The sequence below is a fragment of the Aegilops tauschii genome, chromosome 1, assembly GCF_002575655.3.
Source record: "Aegilops tauschii subsp. strangulata cultivar AL8/78 chromosome 1, Aet v6.0, whole genome shotgun sequence".
Lineage (NCBI taxonomy): Eukaryota > Viridiplantae > Streptophyta > Magnoliopsida > Poales > Poaceae > Aegilops > Aegilops tauschii.
Window position 1 is genome coordinate 107100639 of NC_053035.3, and position 23042 is coordinate 107123680.

General features: G+C 45.0%; 2 protein-coding genes across 2 annotated transcripts; one reads left to right on the forward strand and one right to left on the reverse strand.

The window, feature by feature from the left end:
- Window positions 1-14: 14 nt before the first annotated feature.
- On the forward strand, window positions 15-6310 carry LOC109751030 (lysine-specific demethylase JMJ27-like). Its single transcript, XM_040399686.3, has 16 exons — window positions 15-279; window positions 860-1018; window positions 1139-1249; window positions 1390-1520; window positions 1919-2018; window positions 2140-2272; window positions 2344-2407; window positions 2484-3243; window positions 3900-4232; window positions 4454-4670; window positions 4742-5130; window positions 5219-5291; window positions 5382-5467; window positions 5536-5655; window positions 5800-5864; window positions 5955-6310. The coding sequence occupies exons 1-16, from the start codon at window positions 79-81 to the stop codon at window positions 6058-6060; spliced, it is 3048 nt and encodes a 1015-aa protein (XP_040255620.2). The 5' UTR covers window positions 15-78; the 3' UTR covers window positions 6061-6310.
- A 1553-nt stretch (window positions 6311-7863) lies between these two features.
- LOC109751035 (probable flavin-containing monooxygenase 1) lies at window positions 7864-22608 on the reverse strand. The gene is made up of 5 exons (XM_020309947.3): window positions 22135-22608; window positions 9119-9356; window positions 8852-9027; window positions 8413-8765; window positions 7864-8321 (listed from the first exon to the last, which is right to left on the reverse strand). The coding sequence occupies exons 1-5, from the start codon at window positions 22573-22575 to the stop codon at window positions 7970-7972; spliced, it is 1560 nt and encodes a 519-aa protein (XP_020165536.1). The 5' UTR covers window positions 22576-22608; the 3' UTR covers window positions 7864-7969.
- Window positions 22609-23042: the final 434 nt, after the last annotated feature.

Consider the following 23042-nt stretch of genomic DNA (forward strand, 5'->3'; position numbering starts at 1 on the left):
CCCGTCTCTCGCATCTCTCGCGGACTCTCGCATCTCTCCGCTGCGCCGGAACGCAAACCGCACCCTCCGACGCAGGGGATGGACGTAGAAGGAGGAGGAGGAGGAGGATCCCGAGCGGCGAAACGACGGGGAAGGAGGAGGATCCCGAGCGACGACCGGGGATTCACGTCGGCGGTGAGGCCCTGCGACGAAGGGCGCGGCATAGCGGCCGGGAACAGGCCGCAGAGGAACAGGAGGACGGCGCCGGACACCTACCGCGAGCCCAGCTCCGATGATGAGGTGGGGATCTCTCGTTAATCCTTACTTCCGGTGTACTTGTGCGCCACTTCGTGGTTAACGCGCGCGGCGATCGATCGCTCCTCTTCGAGGGTTTAGGATTTGCTTGTAGCGGCACCCATCGCACTATCTTATTCCATTTCATAATTTCCTTCCGGTCCTTCCCGTTGCTGTTCCTATTTTTTGCGATCGGGCGAAGTAGTTTAGCTGATCTGCGATTCATCTCCCTTTCTTTTTTACTTATTTCTGGACAGGTGTTTTGGTTTGGGTTAGATGATACAGTAGATCTCGCCATCTTGGTGCAAGGAAATTGCAGGGATGACCATCTAGGGTTCTACTAGTGTGATACGATTTGCCTTTATATCTGGGCTGAAGATCGTTGTCTTCTTGCCACCTTTTGCAAATATTTGTGATGCTTCCCATTTTGGTCTAATAGACGCTGTGATTTTTCGTTTAGGATGAGCTTTGGTTGGCTAATTTCATTTTACTTTTTAGTACACAGCACTACTGCAGTGCACACGCTAGTAGTCTTCAGCCTTCTGCTGCCGCTTTGGTTGGCTAATTTTGTATGTTGCAAATATAGGATGGTGAGGAACCCGTGAATAATCGAGCTGTTCAGCCTCTGAACATACCCAAGAGAAGTGATGCAGGGGAAAAGAGGGGGGCCAGAAATAAGAAATCAGATCAAGATGGCAGCAAGGCCCACTCCCCAGATGGGCAAAACCACGGTGGAGACAATACGGTAAATTACTTCACTTAGATATGTTTCAAATTTTATTTCTGCAATGGTTTTATGGACATTTTATAATTAACAAGACAAAATTTTGACATTCCTCAGCTATTTCTTTATTTTGTTTTGCAGACTAGCGATGATGAGGATTTCAAGCCTGCAAAGAAACGGCGAAGAAGAGATGCAGCAAAGTGGAAGGGTTCCACCGCAAAAAGGTTGAAGGAAGAGGAAGAAGAATATAAGGTCACATCCTCCAAGAATAAAGTTTCTCATGAAAGATATAATAAGGCAAGCTACTCATTATCTGGCATAAGTTGTTTACGGAATGACTTTATGTATTTATTTTCGTGAGTCTCATGACTTTTGTTGTTTCAATCATCTAGAATGGGAAGAAGATGTTGACCGGGGAAAATGCTCAAATGTGCCACCAGTGCCAAAGAAATGACAAGAAGAAGGTGGTCTGGTGTAAGTCATGCAATAACAAGCGATACTGTGGGAAATGCATCAAGAGATGGTGCGTGCATGTGTGAATATGTCTCCATATTGATTTCTGTTAATGGAAGTGCCAACCATTTACTGCTTTCTTCTGTAGTCCAAATTATATACACCTTTTGGTTAATCTGTAATTTTATCGCGCTAATACTGAAATTAACGCGGACATATGTGGACGCGGCGGAAATGTCCGCCTGCATCTCTATATTGCATGCACCGTTGCTTTTGTGGTATACAAATGTGTGTACCAGTATCTCACAATTTTGATGTTTATAATTAATACTGTTTTTCCTATCTATCATGGCACAACCGAAACTTTGAAATCTTCCCTTCAAATATTTTTATTCCATTGGTGACTCACAGAAAACAGTGGCTGTTGGTCTGATGTATTTCATAACGCTGCTGTTTTTGGGCGTGTAGGTATCCCAATTTGACAGAAGATGAATTAGCTGCAAAATGTCCGTACTGTCGCAAGAACTGTAATTGCAAGGCATGCTTACGAATGATAGGAGTTGAAGAGGTTTGCACTTAGCACATACGCTCTTCTTCACAGTATCTTGTTTCATGTTGATTTTGATTGTGTTCAAATGATTCTATTCTGCTTTTTCCCTCAATGATTTGTTTCATTTTTTATGAACCAGCCTCAACAAAAGGAAATTTCTGAAGAAAATCAAATTAGTTATGCATGCCATATCATGCGCTTGTTGCTTCCTTGGCTAGGAGAGCTGCAAAAGGAGCAGATGGAAGAGAAGAAATTAGAGGCTCGTATACTAGGTATGGTGTTCTAGGGCACAACAAGATAGAATTCAATGTTCATGTAGATTTTCATCTGGTTTTGTTTACAGGAGTTTCGATGGATGAAATGAAGTTGGAACAGATCAAGTGTGGTCCTGCTGAGCGTATCTATTGGTTAGGACGTTTCCATATTTACTTTCAACATGTGACTGTAGAAAGCATCTGATCCTGTTTCATTCCTCTACTGCAGTAACAGGTGTAGAACTTCTATATTCGATTTTCATAGAAGCTGCAAGCATTGTCTCTATGACCTGTGCCTCATCTGCTGCCGGGAGCTTCGCAAAGGTGAGATCCCCGGAGGAGAAGAGGTGGAGAATGTGCAGTATGAGAACAGAGGACAGGACTATATTTTCGGCAAGAATTTTCATTCAAAGGGTGAGAATCGAAGGGACTCTTTGAGGAGGAGGATTGACTCCCCAACTGGTGGTAGCAAATCTTGCTCTCTGGTACTATGGAGTGCAAATAGTGATGGTGGCATACCTTGCCCACCAAAGGAAATGGGGGGATGTGGTGGTTCTGACTTGGACCTCAAATGCATGTTTCCGGAGAAAATGCATGCTGACTTACAAGAGAGAACTGACAAAGTTGTGAGGAGTGACATATTTGAAAAAACAACATTTAGTAGAAGTGACCAGTGCCCTTGTTTTGATCATTCGGGCACGGTAAGAAATGACATAAAGACAGTACGGAAGGCTGCAGATAGGAAGGGCTCAAGTGATAACTACCTTTATTGTCCAGTCGCCACTGGTCTCGGTGATGATGACCTAATTCACTTCCAGATGCATTGGGCAAAGGGTGAGCCAGTTGTTATCTCTAATGTTCTTCAATCAACCTCTGGTTTAAGTTGGGCACCGATGGTTATGTGGCGGGCATTGCGTGAAAGAGCCAAGGGCAAGGCAGAAGATGAGAAGATTGATGTGAGGGTAGTAGATTGCCTTGATTGGTGTGAGGTACCGAACTCTGTCCACATTTTTATTGGATGTCATAGTTGTCGATTTCTTTGATTTATTTTTAGTAGTAAGCAGTGATTGTGCCTTACTCTTGCCATATTTAGATGATGACAGTTGTTTTGCACTCTCGTGTGCTTGCTCTGCTTGCACGTCAGAAGTTCAAGCAGAAATACTCATGTCAGAACTTCAATCAGAAATACTTATGATGATACTTTAGCGATTACTTATAAAATTACAGAACTAATTACATATACGTACTAAGTTCCAGAAGAAACGGTAAATTATGTTTTCCATTTTATAAGGATCATTTTGGTACAGGGGTTTAATCAAGCAATTAGTATTAGAAAAATGACCGTGGTTCCCACACTGTATTATTTGTCAGGAGAGTGAATAGTTAACAAGCCATCAATTTTACATGCATATATCTTATATTTATTTTGAAAGAAAAGTGCACAAAATGTTGGCCTTATATTTTAAATTGGAAGGGGTACTAGTTTTATGGAATTTTATTGATTCATCAGTGAACTGAATTCCCCACTTTGAATAATGATGTTTACCGGAAAAGGCTTTCGCACACTTTATATGTGAGTCCCTTTGAATTTCGAAAATTTTGGTTTAATATTTAGGCGCTTATTGTGCTATGTTTGATGTTGCAGGGGTCACTTAAAATCAGCGAGTTCTTTAAGGGATATAAAAATGGCAGAAGTCATCGCAGGCCTCACTGGCCTGAGATGCTTAAGTTGAAGGACTGGCCTCCTTCTAGTACATTTGACAAGAGATTGCCTCGCCATTGTGCTGAATTTATCAGCGCGTTGCCATTTCCTGAGTACACCGATCCAAGATCTGGTCCACTAAATCTTTCGGTTAAGCTTCCTGCTGGTGTCATGAAACCAGATCTTGGGCCGAAAAGTTACATTGCTTATGGATTTTCCGAAGAGTTAGGCCGGGGTGACTCAGTGACCAAGCTTCATTGTGACGTTTCTGATGCGGTATGTTGCTATTTTTATAACAATAGAGTTTTTTTTTTGCCTCGGATATGGTTAAACTTTTGCCATGAAATGCTGGTCTCTACCTTGACGATCTGCATGCCACTTTGGTTATCTTGATTTCCTAGCAGATTTCCCTGTACTCTCTCGCTGATTGTTGCATAGTTGTTTTCTTATTTGTCTGTTGCTCTGGTTTAACTGTAACAGATGTCTAATTTAACCAGGTAAATATCCAAACACACACTAACGAAGTGCCATGTGAGACATATGATCTTTGTCGGATTAAAAAAGTCCAGGAAAACATGAGAAAGCAAGATCTTCAGGAACTGCGTGGGGATTTGAATTCATGCACTGAGCTTAGGGCACAGCCATCTGTTGATGGATCTTACGAAGCCGCGATGACTTCATGTAGTATGGAAAGTTATAAAAATAGTTCTAATGGTACGTATCATTACTTGTTTTGGGGAAATTGATTTTAGGTTTTTCTCTCATGTCATGTTTGTGTCTTGTAGGTTTGCACATAAATGCTCCACGTCGCGATGCTACAGACGACGTTAAGGATAAAGTGTCACCTCATAAATCTGTTACCAAATCCGATGAGATCCGCAACGGAACTCGTTTGTACTATCAACGTCGCGCTAACAGAAAGGTGCATCAAGATAAAGCCAGTGATCCTCCCATTCCTGGTAAATCTGATGAGATTGGCACAGGAATTCGTCGAAAGGTGCATCAAAATAAAGCTACTGATCCTCCCAAGCCAGTTCCTGAGAAGACAGAGAAAGATAAAGCTGGTGGTGCTTTGTGGGATATATTCCGAAGAGAGGATTCAGAGAAATTACAAGAATATCTACGGAACCATGCCTCGGAGTTTCGCCACATCCACTGCAATCCTGTGAATAAGGTATTTTAAAAGAATCTGTTCCATTCATAGAAGTTACTTTTTGTAGTTTTCCTATCCTACATAACATATTTTGTTATATATTGTGCAGGTTATCCACCCAATTCATGATCAGACATTCTACCTGACAGAAAAACATAAGAAGAAGCTGAAGAAAGAATATGGTTAGTAAACCTTAGGTGTTAAATCTTCCCAAACAGTGTGCCTCATTACTTGTGATGTCATTTCCTTATGTGTTGGCTTGCTTGCTTTAGGTGTTGAGCCATGGACTTTTGAGCAGAAGCTTGGCGACGCAGTTCTCATTCCTGCCGGGTGTCCTCACCAAGTCAGGAATTTGAAGGTATGAAACCTCACTCTCTTTTGAATTTAGCACGGTGCTCAAGACTGTACCCATTTCCTTCTGTGCAGTCTTGCACCAAGGTTGCGATGGACTTTGTTTCCCCTGAAAATGTGGGTGAGTGTGTTAAGCTGACGGACGAGTTCAGGGCACTTCCATCTGCCCACAAGGCTAAAGAAGATAAGCTAGAGGTTAGTAGCACATATTCACGAAAATCATGCTTACTACTCACTCCGTCTCAAAATAAGTGTCTTAAACTTATTTTGGGACGGAGGGAGTATATTGTATGCGAGGAAAATTGATGATTGGTCTGAAATTGGTTTGGTTATTTATAGATCAAGAAGATGGCTTTATATGCGTTTCTCGATGTTCTCGAATTCTTGGGACGGCACGTGGAAGGGTAAGAGACTTAGAGACACTAGCCGTAATATTTTGTTTGTCACTGAGCTTTCAGTCAATGTGTTAATTTGGTGTGTGATGTATCAATCAGGTCAAAGAGCGGGGATGTCCAGCCCAACCAGTCCAGCGATGGTACTGCAGAGGAAAAACCTAAAAGGAGTACCCGCGCAAGAGGTGGCTCTCGGTCTCGGACGTGACTGGTTTGTCATCAGACTGCTCTCTGGGGCTGTGACTGAAACCATTAGAGCTCCTAGTTCAGTTAGGCATCGTTGGTCAGGGTGTCTACTTTGTTTGTAACGAGTAGATACGGGTAACAATTGACAAGTTGACTGCACATGCCGTTGGAGTTTCTTTCACTTAGATTTCAGCTGTGCTGTTGATATTCAGAGATGCAATTTATGGTTGTTTCAGACTTGAAATGATGCCTTATTTAATGCCGTGTGCTAACTATGTGATCCCCAATCCTCACAACTTGTTGAATTTGCATCGCAAATCAGTAGGAGCCTCATGCATAATTTAGCAATAAGACTGTACAATCTTATGCTATGTGTGTCAATTTAGAGCAGATAAACATATTATACAATGGATTATCTCAGTGTTATCTCTAACAATAAATTGTTTGCAAGCTCTGAAACTGGTGGGGCGATTAACAATCAGTAGTGATTTTTTTTTTTTTTTTTTGAGGAAGCACCGGGGGGACGAAAAGCCCCACCTGAATATATTTCTCATAGCTGCATAGCAGCAGGAAAAAAAACCCACGGCGCAGGGGGAACACAAGAGTTGAGTTTTCAGATTACAGAAGAATCACAAGTTCAGGGATTCTAGGTAGGTGACCCAGGCCAGCATGCCTCCTTGTTCATGGTTTTGCAGTCAAAAAGACCAAAGCATAAGATCGGCAGTAGCAGAACGTACAGCAGGGCTGATCACCGGCCTGTTCCCGCGGAAAACGACGCCGTGGCGATGATTCCAGATGGTCCACAGGAGCAGCAGGCGCACTGTGTCCCAGTGCAAGGCCGGCGCCGGCGCAGGCGGCCGGACCTCCCTGATGGAGCAGCAGCTCACACCGTCCCCGACCCCGACGGCGCCGCCATAAGTGGGCGACGCGGCAGCAGTCAAAGAGGAGATGATGCGTTGTTTCCGAGGACCTGTAGCAGAGCTCGCACCGGTCCTCATGCCGGAAATGTTTCCTGAGCAGGTTCGCCGTTGAGTGGACGCGGTCCCGGGCCACAAGTCACCCGAACAGCCGCACTCGCGGGTCGCGGCGGCACGGCGGCCTACCAGATAGACTCCTGTACAGGACAACGCTCGCCGGTGAAGGTAAGAAGTTTGTACACCTGAGGAGGAAGTAGCTTTGCCGTCGATAGACTTGACGAGGGAGCGGTCACCATCCACACCGGCTGTCGCAGTGGCAGCAGCTTCAGAAAGATGGGAGAAAAGTGCCTGTTGAGAGGGCCGCCCTCCGCACACCAGCTATCAACCCAGAATGTTGTCCGAGCCAGTGGCGGAGCCAGGAAATATGTATTAGGGGGGCCAAGTGCTGCTAAAACAAGTAAGGGAGGGCCAAATTATAGCAAAATAGATTTTCAGCAGCAAAAGATTACTAATTATGTCACTGTTCATAGCAGATTAGCAGCAAAATCCGGATGTTAGGGGGGCCACGGCCCCTGCTGGTCTCCCCTGTCTCCGCCACTGGTCCGAGCACCGTCTATGGATGCGAACGCAAGATAGGTCGCAGTAGAGAGGGAGCAGGGTCGTGGGCGCCTTCCAAACGGCCGATGCGAGGGCGCGCTTGTCGTCCACGTTGTGGTATTCTCACCAGAACCACACCGCCCAGGCCGAGCTCCGCGGCTGGTGTAGCCGATGTAGAAGTTTGACAAGCAGGCTGGCATTCTAGGCTGCCAGCTCGCACACCCCAAGACCAGTAGTGATTCTTTTTTGAGTGGGAACATAAAGGTAATGTGTTCATTATATAAGATTTACATGGGTATGACATACTATATTGCACCAGTTGTATCACAAAGTGAGTACCGAATGTGAACCGTGCAAGAATCTGAACAAGCCAGGACGTGTACATAACTGCGATGAAAATGCAAACACAACACATTCTTATTTGGGGTGGAGGTTGACATAATCACCAGGACCATAAACCTCCGACAACTCTGCGAAAAAGCCGTTCTTCCTTCTAGGATTGCACCCCATATCCTTGCATAGTTGGTCGTTGTACCAAATGTTAAGGATTCCAATGCAGGACCTACGAAAGTAGCCACGAGAATAGCGCTTCATGAACTTGTCCCACTCAAGGACATCCCTTTGCATTGCTTGAACAGATGGTAATCTAAAGCCACCATCCATGAAGTGTGTTAGCCACTTGACCCGAAGTTCTGTTGTGTACAGGTTTGCTAAGCTCTCTGAATATCCGATGACTGCGAGCTGCGGAATCTTAGGATGGATGCATTCCCTAAATACCAAAGAAACGAAAAAAAACATTATAAATCTGAAACTCGTAATTCATTAATATATACAGACAAATGTTAATGTGGTAAACAAACCTGTAAAGAGGCACAGTTGTGGATGTTGACCCAATCGCAATCTTCTGAAAGTATTCTGATGTGAACATATCCTTGATCTTCTGATCCCCCTTGAATCCAGTTCCAAAGATCACTATATCGCTTTTTGTCGATGAAGATTCACCTTCAAGAAGCACACCTTCCTTGCAAAAGCTAAAGGTCTTGGACTTCTTGAGAATAATGCTACCTTCCTCTAGTCTCTTGTAGTGATCTTTGGGCGTGATGGCAATCAAGCATGTCACCAACGCCTCAAAAAGGCTATGGTCAGGTACCATGTCATACTTCTTCATTGGAATGGAGTAGTAGCTCTCAGCGAACTTTGAAAATATCCACCGCTGCTCATAGACAACATCTAAGAATTTAGTTGGAAAAAAATGCATAAATTGAATTCAAATAAGAGTGACATGTTCGGTTGCACTACCAATGGAGTCAAGGTGGTGGCCAAGAGGCTCAGGAGGAAACCTTCACCGGGCTTGTGAATAAGGAGTTCAGAGAAGCGGTTCAGATACAACTTTGATATGTGAACACCCCAAGCGTAGTAGTCAGGTATGATCCAATGCTTTGTTCGGACTATCATCGTACACGGTTGCTCCGTGCCTACGGTACCGAGAAGTATAACAAAATTCGTAAAGAACATAAATCGATGTTTAGTTAAGGAAATGAAAAGGCTTAATTTGCACACTCGTACCATTCACTTCTGCACATTCAGCAGCAATGTCGAGTGCTGATTTTAGGTACCCAACTACGGTCACACGCTTGCCCGCGATCATCTCCTTAGCTTTCGTGCTGCCCATTTTGGAATAGTCCATTGAGTGGATCACCTTCCCATCAAATGCTTCTGGACCTCTTCCGGGGGGAAACTCGGGTATGTTGGGCACACCACTAAACCTCCCAATGCAAAGGACCACGAAATCTACAACGTGTGTCTAGAGAAGAGAAAATATTAGGAACAATGTAAATCTAATAACCTTTTTTTTGGGTACTATCCTAGGGTGGGACATATAATTCCAGTATTATATACTCAAAAACCAAGAGGCTAGATTAATTATGTATATGATTATGCTTTGATGTTCAGAGAGTTTGGATCTAAAACTAAGATTATCTATAAATAAGTCCCCAACAGTGAATGTACGTCTGTAGTTTATCTTGATTGTTGAATTCTGTGACAGGTGGCATGCTGCATGCTATTTGTTTTTGTCGAACCCGCTATTTTAAAATCGTGTGGTAACTTGTCACTTTCAACTCGATCAAGTCGTACGTCATCAGATCTAAAATCGCACAAAATAATAGTACTAATAATGTGCAACCCTAAATCTAGAACACGGAAAATTAACATGATTTCTGACATGCAGCTATCTACTCCCTCCGTTCCGAATTACTTGTCGCAGGTATGGATGTATCTAGATGTATTTTAGTTTTAGATACATCCATTTCTGCGACGAGTAATTTGAAACGGAGGGAGTACTACTCCAGCTAGCAGCTACCGTGAAGAACCAACAACCACTAGTAGAAAAAGGGTCTGCCATTCTCGCTGTGTCAAGCTTGTGACTTGCGTTGTATCAGGTTGGTAACAGCTTGTATCTCGATAGGACTGAATGTAGCCAGGAGTTGTCTTAGGTTAGTCTAATGTGCAGAGACGAGAGCGGGGCCCTTTTGAAAATCAGAAATAAAAGGGTGCCACTAGACTCTGACAGAAACATAGCTCCCCATATCACCCATAGCCACCCAAATCTTTTTTTTGCCTCAAACTCTGCTGCCCTATCACTCCTCGATAAGTGTACTTACTCAGGTTGAGATTCAAGTTAGCCCAGTTTGGTTCCTTGGAAAAGCTGTTCAAAGCAAAGGGTTGACGGGTGGTGGAGTCCCATCCCAGGTTTAGTGCTTTTGAGCCGGCACTAATGTGTGCATTAGTGCCGGTTCCAACGGCTAGCCAGCCACTTTCATTAGTACCGGTTCGTAGCCGACCTTTAGCACCGGTTCGTGCCACGGACCGGTACTAAAGTGAGTGGAGGCAGGATGTTGTCAGTCCGGGGCCCCTCCAGCACCTTTAGTACCGGTTCATGGCACGAACCGGTGCTAAAGGTCGTCCTACATAAACCCTTCGTCCACCCGAACTCGCTCTGTTCTTCCCCTTTCCCCTCTCCTCTCTGTTCTTCCCCTCTTTCTCTCGAGCTCATCACACATTTTGCCCAAAATTTGTCAAGATTTGAAGGCCCCCATTCATTCAAATGATCACAAAGGTTAGCAACTTTGTCCTTTCATCTCTCATTGCTAGATTAGCTCTTGCAATGCTTTGTATAGTGATTAATTTATGAGTTTAGTAATTTGGTAGAAAATATATGTGCTAGTATTTGATTTATATGCAATTTGTGGTCAAAACTAACACTTAGTTTGCATATGTAGGTGTGGTTTACTTAGTGCCTTCTAAATCTCCGTCGTAACCACAGTCGATCGCCCGCACCGTTCCGTCGCCGGCACCACCTTTTGGTGAGCCTCTTGTTCATGAATGTTTTACATTACCAAATTGATGTTTGTGTGATTTGGATATATAGTTACTCGTATAATTATCTTACCCGTACGTTGTTTGTTATACATAGTGCCATGGTTTTGATATCCGTCCCCGTCGGCCCTCGTCCTTGTTATGATTCGGATGTGGTATATTCTCTTTTAAAACTAGTTGTTGCATTTCGTGTTTATGACAAATTATGCCCATCAAGTTGACATAGATATTTTTGTCTAGGAGGTTTGTGAACCGGAAATTCCAACCGACCCTATTGTCGAGAGGTTAAATTTAGTTGAAAGAGAAAACGTGTATTTGAAAGAAAAATTGAAAAGAATTGAGGGGGAGAAGATGGAATTGGAGTTGCATGTTGCCGATGTCGTCGATGATCACAAGATCAAGATAGAGAAAATGCGCTTGAAGATTAGAAAGATTAGAAAATATGCCATTGATAGTGAGGCTTGGTATCATTATGTTGTTGGATCAATTGTTACCTTAGTTGCGATCTTGATCGCATTTGTTGTTGCATTTAAATTCTTTAGTTAGAGAGTTATTTGTTTGTTGCATTTAAGTCTTGTATGAACTTGTATTAATTTGGTCTATTCGGTGTTGTGTAATGAAGATGAGCCGACAATGGATGTACGATGACCGATGCTCTCCCGAGTTCATTAATGGCGTGCAAACTTTTCTGCTTGCGGCTGAGGAAAACAAGCGGGCGGATGGTTTTATGCCTTGTCCATGTTTAGTCTGTAAGAATGATCACAATTACTCTACGTCAAGAACCATTCACGTCCACCTGTTTAAGTCCGGTTTCATGCCCGACTATAATGTTTGGACCAAGCACGGAGAAAGAGGGGTTATGATGGAAGACAATGAAGAAGAAGAGGACGACGACAACTATCCTGGCCATGGATTCCCTGAATACGATGATACAACAATGGGGGAAGAAGCTGAGCCGGCAATGCGGGAAGAAGCTGAAGAAGAGGCATCAGATGAGCCCGCTGATGATCTAGGTCGGGCCATTGCCGATGCAAAGAGAAACTGCGCAAGTGATTTGGAGAAGAAGAAGTTGCAGCGCATGTTAGAGGATCACAAGAAATTGTTGTACCCGAATTGCGAAGCTGGCAAGAAAAAGTTGGGCACCACACTGGAATTGCTGCAATGGAAGGCAGAGAATGGTGTATCTGACAAATGATTTGGAAAGTTGCTGGTAATGATAAAGAATATGCTTCCAAAGGACAACGAATTGCCCGAGAGTACGTACGAAGCAAAGAAGGCCGTCTGCCCTCTAGGGTTAGAGGTGCAGAAGATACATGCATGCCCTAATGACTGCATCCTCTACCGCGGTGAGTACGAGGATTTGAACGCTTGCCCGGTATGCGGTGCATTGTGCTATAAGATCAGGCGCGATGACCCTGGTGATGTCGAGGGCGAGCGCCCCAGGAAGAAGATTCCTGCCAAGGTGATGTGGTATGCTCCTATAATACCACGGTTGAAACGTTTGTTCCAAAACAAAGAGCATGCCAAGGCGATGCGATGGCACAGAGAAGACCGTAAGAAAGACGGAAAGTTGAGAGTACCCGTTGACGGGTCGCAGTGGAGAAAAATTGAGAGAAAGTACGGGAAGGAGTTTGCAGATGATGCAAGGAACGTATGGTTTGGTCTAAGCGCAGATGGCATTAATCCTTTTGGGGAGCAGAGCAGCAACCATAGCACCTGGCCTGTGACTCTATGTTTGTATAACCTTCCTCCTTGGTTGTGCATGAAGCGGAAGTTCATTATGATGCCAGTGCTCATCCAAGGCCCTAAGCAACCCGGCAACGACATTGATGTGTACCTAAGGCCATTAGTTGAAGAACTCTTACAGCTGTGGAATGGAACAGGTGTACGTGCGTGGGATGAGCACATGGGGGAAGAATTTGACCTAAAGGCCTTGCTGTTCGTGACCATCAATGATTGGCCTGCTCTCAGTAACCTTTCAGGACAGACAAACAAGGGATACCGCGCATGCACGCACTGTTTGGATGATACCGACAGTATATATTTGGACAATTGTAGGAAGAATGTGTACCTGGGACATCGTCGATTTCTTCCGAGCAGGCATCCCGTAAGAAAGAAAGGCAAGCATTTCAAAGGTGAGGCCTCGCCACCGTACTGGTGCTGATGTACATGATATGGTCAAGGATTTGAAGGTAGTCTTTGGAAAGGGTCCTGGCGGACAACCTGTTCCGAATGACGCTGACGGACGCGCACCCATGTGGAAGAAGAAATCTATATTTTGGGACCTGCCCTATTAGAAAGATCTAGAGGTCCGCTCTGCAATCGACGTGATGCATGTGACGAAGTATCTTTGCGTGACCCTGCTTGGCTTCTTGGGCGTGTATGGGAAGACAAAAGATACACTTGAGGCACGGGAGGACCAGCAACGTATGCATGGAAAAGACGGCATACATCAAGGTCATGCCAGCTACGCTCTTACCAAAGAAGAGAAGGAAATCTTCTTTGAATGCCTGCTCAGTATTAAGGTACCGTCTGGCTTCTCGTCGAATATAAAGGGAATAATAAACATGGCAGAAAAAAAGTTCCATAACCTAAAGTCTCATGACTGCCACGTGATTATGACGCAACTGCTTCCGGTTGCATTGAGGGGGCTTCTACCGGATAACGTTCGATTAGCCATTGTGAAGCTATGTGCATTCCTCAATGCAATCTCTCAGAAGGTAATCGATCCAGAAATCATACCAAGGTTAGAGAATGATTTGGTGCAATGTCTTGTCAGTTTCGAGTTGGTGTTCCCACCATCCTTCTTCAACATCATGACGCACGTCCTAGTTCACCTATGCGAAGATATTAGCGTTTTGGGTCCTGTATTTCTACACAATATGTTCCCCTTTGAGAGGTTCATGGGAGTCTTAAAGAAATATGTTCATAACCGTGCTAGGCCAGAAGGAAGCATCTCCAAGGGCCATGAAAATGAGGAGGTCATTGAGTTTTGTATTGACTTTATTCCTAACCTTAAGCCGATTGGTGTTCCTGAATCGTGGCATAAGGGCAGACTGGATGGAAAAGGCACGCTAGGAGGGAATCAAAAAATATGTATGGATGGACATTCTCGCACTGAAGCACACTACACAGTTATACAGAATTCCGCCTTGGTGGCTCCGTATATGGACGAACACAAGAATTTTCTACGCTCCAAACATCCGGAGCGGTCTGATGACTGGATTACACGTGAACAAACCAGGAGTTTCGCCGGCTGGTTGCAGACACGTACCATGCATGACGACTCTATTGAAGATGACCTGTACTCGCTGTCCCAGTTACCATCTTCGAATATAATGACTTCCAAAGGGTACGAGATAAATGGTAATACATTTTACACGATCGCCAAAGATAAGAAGAGCACCAACCAAAACAGTGGTGTCCGCTTTGATGCAACAACCAAGACGGGAAAGGAAACATATTATGGTTACATAGAGGAGATATGGGAACTTGACTATGGACGTGATTTGAAGGTCCCTTTGTTTCGGTGCAAATGGGTCAATATGACACGATATAGGGTAACGGAAGACCCGCAGTATGGAATGACAACAGTGGATCTCAACAATCTTGCGTATGCAGACGAACCATTCGTCCTAGCTAATGATGTGGCACAGGTTTTCTATGTGAAGGATATGTCTACCAAGCCGAGAAAAAGAAAAGATAAGGAAGCGAATGCATCATATGATGAGCCAAAGCGCCACATAGTTCTTTCTGGGAAGAGAAACATCGTGGGAGTGGATGACAAGACAGACATGTCAGAAGATTATGAAAAGTTTGATGAAATTGCTCCATTCATAGTGAATATTGACCCGAGCATCCAGTTAAATGATGAAGATTTTCCATGGCTACGGCGCAAAGGGACATACGCGAAGAAAAAGTTTCACACCCAAAGATCTGGGATGTGATCGGCTTCACTATCATCAATTTCTTCTGTGTTTCACACCCAGGAGGGAATCTCTATAATAGTTAGGGTAGTTATGTGTTTTGGCATTTGAAACGCGAAGAAATTTTATGTGCAAACAAATTCTTTCATGCATTTACTGATTTTTTCCAGCTAAATGACCCTGAAATTGAAAAGCATTTCAAATGAACTCAGAAAAGGTTGAAAGTTGGCATGGTATCATAATTTCACCCACATAGCATATGCAAAAAAGTAGAGAGGGTTACCGCAAAAACTGGATGCACTTCGTGTATAAAATGGACAATCTTTTTCGAAGTATCAGGGTTTCGGACGAAAACTCATCCGTTACAAAGGGATTTCATTTTTTAAATAACCTAAGCATTACCAAATTGAATATAGTGATAAAACACACTAATATTAAACATAAGAAAAAAAGAATCACTGAAAATCTATTTTCAAAGTTAAGTTATTCACAAACTAGTGATTCACACAAATTTCAAATAATTCAAAATGTAAACTATTCAAATTTGTAAACTACCGGCACTAACAGAAAGTTTGTAATTTTTTGTACCTAAAGCAAAAATATTCCCAAAGAAACTCTAAATATAGCAAAAAACAACTCAAAAATAAATAAAGCAAAAAATAAGAAAATAAAAAAGCCCACCTACTGGGCCAGAGCGGCCTGCATACGACTAGAAACTCAACCTGTAGTTGGGCCAGGATGCAGGCCCGCAAGCCCAGTAGGCCCACAGGCAGAGTAGGAGAGGTAGGCCCAGAAGGCCTGCTATTGAGAGGAGCTCAATGCAGTGCCCACGTCGGGGCTTATAAACTGGTCCTGGCGCTCCTCAAGTAGCGAGGTGGGACTAAACTTCTGCGCCCCTCGCCTGGCAGCGCACACCCTTTAGTACCGGGTGGTGGCTCCAACCGGTACTAAAGGGGGGTCTTTAGTACCGGTTGGTGCCACCACCCGGTACTAAAGGGGTGCGCTTCCCGCCGCTTGGGCTGGCCAAATTTGACCTTTAGTACCGGTTGGTGGCTCCAACCGGTACTAAAGGCCCATCCTATATAAGCAGCACTTAGAAATTTCGTCAGTTTTCATCTGCTTCTTCTCCTCTGCCCCGTCGCCCCCCCCCCCCCCGTCGCCGCCCCCATCGCCACCCCTCGTCGACGCCCCCGTCGCCGCCCCGTCCCCGTCGTCGCCGCCCCGCCCCCGTCGTCGCCGCCCCGGCCGTCGCCGTCCCCGTCGTCGCCGCCCCGTCCCCGTCCCCATCGTCGGCATCCGCGTCATCGCCGCCCGTCGCCGTCCCCGTCGCCTCGCCTCGCCGGTGAGCGCCTGCCCCGGCCGCCATGTCCACACACACACACATTGTTAATTAGTTGTAAAATTGTTAGTAATTTTTATGTTTTTAGTTATAGAAATATTTATAGAAATGTTAGAATTTTTTTTGTTTTTTAGTTATAGAAATATTATTAGAAATGTTAGAAATTTTTCTGTTTTTTAGTTATAGAAATATTAGAAATGTTATAGAAATGTTAGTTATATAGAAATGTTATAAATATTTCTGTTTTTAAGTTATAGAAATATTTATAGAAATGTTAGCAATTTTTCTATTTTTTAGTTATAGAAATATTAGAAATGTTATAGAAATATTAGTTATATATATAAATGTTAGAAATTTTAGAATTAGTTTTAGTTAGATGAATTAGATTAATGTCAAATTGTTAGAATTTGCATGTAGAATTTTAGTTATCACAATCCAATCATTTAAAAAATGTTAGTTTTTGCGGGCATATAGTATTTGTTCTCGACGATGCCCGGTCCGCATCCTCGCCGTCGACCTGTTCGCGACGACGTCCGGCTGACCCATGTCCGGGATCGGGCTCCGCCGGGCTGGCACTGGGAGGTGCTACCTGGAGGGGCGCGCCGCTTGGTGAGGAACCCGGCCTCGGGTCCCGTCGTCGATCCTGATCTCCTTTGGTGGCGTTCGCGTGGGCCACATTCGGTGCAGAGGGAGTCGGCCCCGCCGGAGGTGGTGCGTCGTCGTGTTAGGGAGGAGGACGAGCACGTCCATCGCTACATGGCTGCTATGGACGTCAGGTTCTCCAATACCTGGCAGGTTCTTTGGGCAGATGACCGGAGATATGATCCTGTGATGGTTCCTTGTCTTTGGGTGTCCACCGCCCGCGCCCCAGGAACCGCGAGTGGCCTAGATTCTTCTATAGTATTCGATATTTATTAGCTACCTAGCCAGTGATGTATTCGAGATTATATATTATTCGAGACGATGTATTCGAGATTATATATTATTCGAGACGATGTATTCGAGATTATATATTATTCGAGACGATGTATTCGAGATTATATATTATTCGAGACGATGCATATTATGTACTATATGATTCAGTTTTTCCTTATTGATTGCATCCATGCATTGTAATTTGAATACTAAATTGTTTTGTATTTCTTCTGTATTAGTTAAATAAAAGCTATGGCGGACAATACCGGCAGAGAGGGAGAAGAGGCCCTGTTCGAGATCATACGCAGCCCTAGCAGGCCAGATGATCTGAATGAAGCAAATGGCGGCTCCCAATATCTGAACAATACCGGGGAGGGTGATGATAAGATATTCGATCTCGACGACCGAGCTGATGAAGTCATGAACTACGATTATGATTATGATGACGCAGACAATGATTATGATGACGAATACAATGTTGATCTTGAAATAACAAAGACTACCGGCGAGGTATATTTATATAAGCAGGCATCTAGTGATCATCACATGTTTTTTTTATTTAAAGATATATTAACGAATCGATCTTTCTTCTTTCAGCCCTCCGGATCGAGCAAAATTGCTTCTACAGACAGCAGGACAAAGCGCGGCCCGAGCAAAAAGTTGAAGGAGGGTGTAAAGTACAACATCGATTCCATCAAAGCTAGTGGCGAACCCCTCACGCCTAAGAACATTGCGAGCAAGTTCGTTCGTCAGTGCGGAGTTCTTGTGAAGGACCAACTCCCGATCTCCATTCAAGAATGGAAAGAGCCAAAAACTAAATGCCCAGATGTTACTTGGGTCGACGACAGAGCAAAACAAAAGCTTTGGGAATCTCTGATGGAACATTTCACCCTACCAGATTATTTCACTGATGCAGATGTGCAGAAAGTCAAGGACGCTGCTCTTAAGAAGATGGCAATTGCATTCAACACCCACAAAAAAACTGTATGGGCCAACTACCTCGCTGCAGAAAGGAAGACTCCAGAATTCAAGGGAACACTGGAGAAGCAAAGAGAACACTGGCCCGCTTTCATGAAATTCAAGGAATCAGAATTATCTAAGGAACGGTCGAGAAAAAACAAGGCCAATGCCGCAAAAAAGACGCAGTTCCATAGGCTGGGTCCAGGTGGCTAGCCGGTGGCAATGCCTAAGTGGGATAAGTCTGAGCAAGAGATGGAGGATGCAGGGGTCACTCCGGTTACTAGGAGCTGGCCCCCCAGGTGCAGAACTTGGTTCTATGCGCACGGGAGGCGTTGGACCCGAAGACAGGCCTGGTTTCGAAGAAGGCAAGTCTAAACGGAGCAGAACAAAAGTTACTTGACGCAATAGAAGATGCTTGAATGGGGGTGTTCACGCCCAATAGAGAGAACGACGAGATTACGCGCGCCATGGGAAATCCTGAACACCCGGAAAGAACACGAGGCAAGGGCGTTATTCCCTGGTATGAGGGCTTTTCGGAATGGAACGACGACTACAGGGCCCGTGCAAGAAAGAAGATGGAGGAGGAGAAGAAGAGGAAGCTGGAGGAGGAGCAGAGGAAGCAGGACGCGGAACGCCTTCAAGGCCTAGAAGCAAGGCACGCGGACTTGGCATTCAAATTCCAGCAGCAGCAGCAGATCGACTCACTTAGCCAGGAAAGGGGGTCTCAGCAGCGGCAGCAGCAAGCGGATGATCATCCAGCATTGGATAGCATCGTCCCATCCATGCCGAGAAGCAGCGTTGGTTCCGCCCCGGGCGACGCACTGCTGGATACATACCCTGTGGATGACATCATAGAGAACACTAACTGTGAGCTACACTACAAAATGAAGAACATATCCATGAAGGTGGCGAACGCCGTTGCTTTTACAATTACCCCCGAAGCAACCTTCCATTGCGCCCCGATTCCAGAGGGCTATGCTCGTGTCTTGGTTGATGAGGTGGTGGGCCCATATTCCGGGCTAGAGCTTGACATTTCTGGAGGTGACGACGAGCAAACACTGGGAGAGGCCATACATCGTTTCATCCTATGGAAAAAGGATTGCATCATCATTCGAAGTCCACCGACACCGCGTCTGCCGACTCCTCCTTGAAGTCCGCCACCGTGTCAGCAGACTCCCGCTCCTCCAAGTCCGCCACCATGTCAGGCCACACCTCCTGCTTCAAGTCCGGCACAGCGTCAGGCCACACCTCCTGCTTCAAGTCCGACACCGTGTCAGGCCACACCTCCTGCTTCAAGTCCGGCACAGCGTCAGGCCACTCCTCCTGCTCCAACTAAGCCACGTCAGCCGTCTCCGCTGCCTAAGCAATCGCAGAAGAGACACGCCGCAGCTATGGTGCGTAGCGGTACGAGTCGAGGTAGTACAGAAAGTACAGGCGGAGACAAGCGATATAAATATGGTCCAAGCAGCCTCGCTCCTCTTCCTCAGAGGCCTTACGACATGACCGAGGAGCAAAATGATGCAATAGTGCGGGCTGAAGTGGATGCTCATTTTCGACCGAAACCGGCAACGCCGCCGAGGGAGAAAGTGCCTGAGGAAAAGATTGACCACTTCATTCGTATGGCTAGACCACCAGCTCCCAAGCCTGTTGACTCAGACTATGAGCGCCAAATCAAGAAGGCACATCAAGCACGACTACAGAAAGAAGCGAGCTCGAGCTCGAGCCAACAAGCAGCTGTCAAAAATGCGGGAAAACCGTTCCCCAGCTGGGAGAACAGGCGGCGCAATCACCCCCCTCCCCCCCCGCTTGTTGTGCCAACAACACATGAGAGTACGCACGCCCAATATTATTGTGGGCAAACCGTTTACGTTCCCGAGCTGGGCGATGTGGTAATAACCGAGGAGCATATAATGCAGGCTGAAATGCTCAAGATCACTGTTGGACAACTCCTCGAGATCGAGCCCATGCCTCCTCTTAGAGAGGAGGAAATAAAACGGAAATATGTCCGGGGCCAACCTTTGATCGAGCCCGAGGAGGTCAAGAACCTCCCAACGAGAATGCATGAATTGCATGATTGGTACATGAAAATTACCAAGATTTCCAATCGAGAGTCCCTCATGGTGCAAGTCGAGGAAGATCATTACTTCCATAAAAAAGCTCTGGCCATTGAGTATTCAGAACTATTTCAGTTATTCAATCAAGATGCACTCAACAAATCTATCGTCAGTTGCTATTGTCTGTAAGTGATTTCTTTCTGTAATTTAAGTCTCAAGCTAGCTCTAGTGCTCATTGATTGATCATTAATTACCTGTAATTATATATCCTCACTATATATTCTTTTCTGTTGTATTATGCAGGATGAAGATGTATGAAATGAAAAAAGCTGGACGCTATGGCATTGGGTTCATTGACCCAAATACCGTTAATGAATACACATGGAAATTGGAATGGTGTAGACAAGATGTAGAGAAATGCATGCTAGAGTTCTTGAAGCGCCTCAATAGCAATGAAGATATATTACTTCCTTACAACTTCGAGTGAGTCACACTGTCTTGTATTACAAATTCTGTTTTTGCTTACTAGCTAGATGTTAATAAGTGTATAGGGTTTAGGGTTATAGTTGATTAGTGTTATGCACATGCCCGCTTAATTTATACATGCAAATGTATGCGCATGCAGCTTCCACTGGATCTTGTTAGACATTAAAGTTGACGAAGGAAAAGTTGAAGTACTGGACTCACTACTTAAAAAAATAGTGACTACAGCATCGTGAAGGGAATAGTCGACAGGTTATTTCAATCATTATTAACTATATCTCGGCCTATTAATTCGTCATTTCCTGATATGAACTATTTTAATAACCCCTTTATTAATTTTCTTTGCCGACGGGCAGGGCTTGGGCAAAGTACATCAAGGTGACTCCAGGAAAATGGCGACAAAAGCTATGTTGGTATCGACCCAAGGTAAGTAATTAAGTAGTACTAGCTAGCTAGCTACCATCTCTTTAATTCTTGTTTCAATACCATTAATTAATTAACATGTTTGATTAATTATTATCTGATTAAATTCTATTGTCGTAAAGGCCCTGAAGCAGGCGCCGGGGACTGAAGTGTGTGCATACTACGTTTGCGAGAACATTCGCATGATGGCGTCCGAAATGAGCAGTCTGATAAACAGGTCTGGGTACGTTTGCTAGAACACTATTCACAAATCTTACATGATTGTCGATATCTAGTCACACAACTAATACACATGCATATTGATCTCCTTCTTAACAGTTCAAAGAGGTGCGGGACAAGCTCCTATCAGAGGAGCGCATACGAGCACTTCAAGAGGAAATAGCGGGATTTTTGTTCGACCAGGTCATAGATCCCAAAGGAGAATACTATTACTCGCTACCGCTCCCATGAACCACTTGTCATCGTGCTCCGAAGGCACCAAGGCAACATGTAGGAGAAATTGTATATATATATATATATATATATATATATATATATATATATATATATATATACACACATGTGTATGTGTGAATAATTAATGGTGGTTGTGAGACATTTGATTATATATATGATCGGTTCTACGAGAAAATCTATTTATATATATATGCATAACGTGTACAATATGTAGTATCGTAAAATACCAGCAAACAAAAAAAAATTAAATGGAAAACACAAAATTAATGAAAAAATAAAAATTAAAACCAAAACCCCAAACATTTAGTACCGGTTGGTGCTACCAACCGGTACTAATGGTCTACCAGCACCCAGGCCTGGCTCGTGCCACGTGGTGGCACTTTAGTGCCGGTTCGTGCCGAACCGGTACTAGGGGGGCTTGGCTTTAGTCTCCACTCCATAGTGCCGGTTGCAGAACCGGCACTAAACACCCTTACGAACCGGTGATAAAGGCATGTTCTGCACTAGTGAACAATTAGGATCCTAAGCCGAGAACTAAAAGTTTCCAAGTCAGATTTGTACCTACATGAACCAAATTCTTACCTCGACACCACGCGGTCAGAGTGGTAAGCAATTGCAAACCAACCTCAATAAAAACAAAAATATTACCTCGACGTGGTCATCGCCGCTGGCCACCTTGAGTCGCCACTCGCCATCGCCAGAGCCGAACGCCTCGCCGCTCCCGCCCCACTCCTCCCACGCCGCCAGCTTCTCCTCGCTGACGCCAACGTACTCCATCCCGAGCACCCGGTGGCCGAACCTGACGCAGTCGAGCACACCGAAATGGCGCGCGTAGGCGTCGAGATAGTCCATGACCTGGCGGTGGTCCGGGAAGACCTCCGTCACGGACTCCGGCCACGGGAAGTCGGAGTACTGGTACATGGGCCGCGGCGTCTGCAGCGCGGTGCACTCCGGCGGGTGCGCCCACACGCCGCCCAGGACGGTGTCGGCCTCGAAGACGACCGGCCGGCAGCCGCGCTCCAGCAGGTGCTTGCACGCCGCCAGGCCGCTCACGCCGGCGCCGACGATGGCTACACGCTTTGTTTCCATCGGCTCTCTTGGTCTGTATACGAGCAAGAAGAAGGGAGGTGACTGGCTGACGGCGGTGTGGGTTTTTGATAGGCGAGGTGGGGTACTTATAGCAGGTGGCCAGAGACACAGAGCACGTCTTACTACTCTCTGTCAAATATATTTTTTATATATATAGATGTCAACTCACCAGCTGGGGCGGTTGTAGATAAGTTGCAGAAAACCTCATTATATGTTATCTATGCTATTTTAGGAGATGCCAATCGCTGCATGTTATGCGGGCGTCCAACGTCCAAATTAATTTATCAGAGGCTCATCTCTGCATGTTTTTTTGTTTATACGCGCGCCCAAAGTCCAAACTTCTGGGGGCTAGCTCTGGCTAAGCAGAAGGCCAGAGAAGTAAATAACGTGCATCTCACCCGGACATCTCATGGAGTTTCTACACTTTGAATGCATATGCAACCGGGCAAACAGTAACATCGAAACAA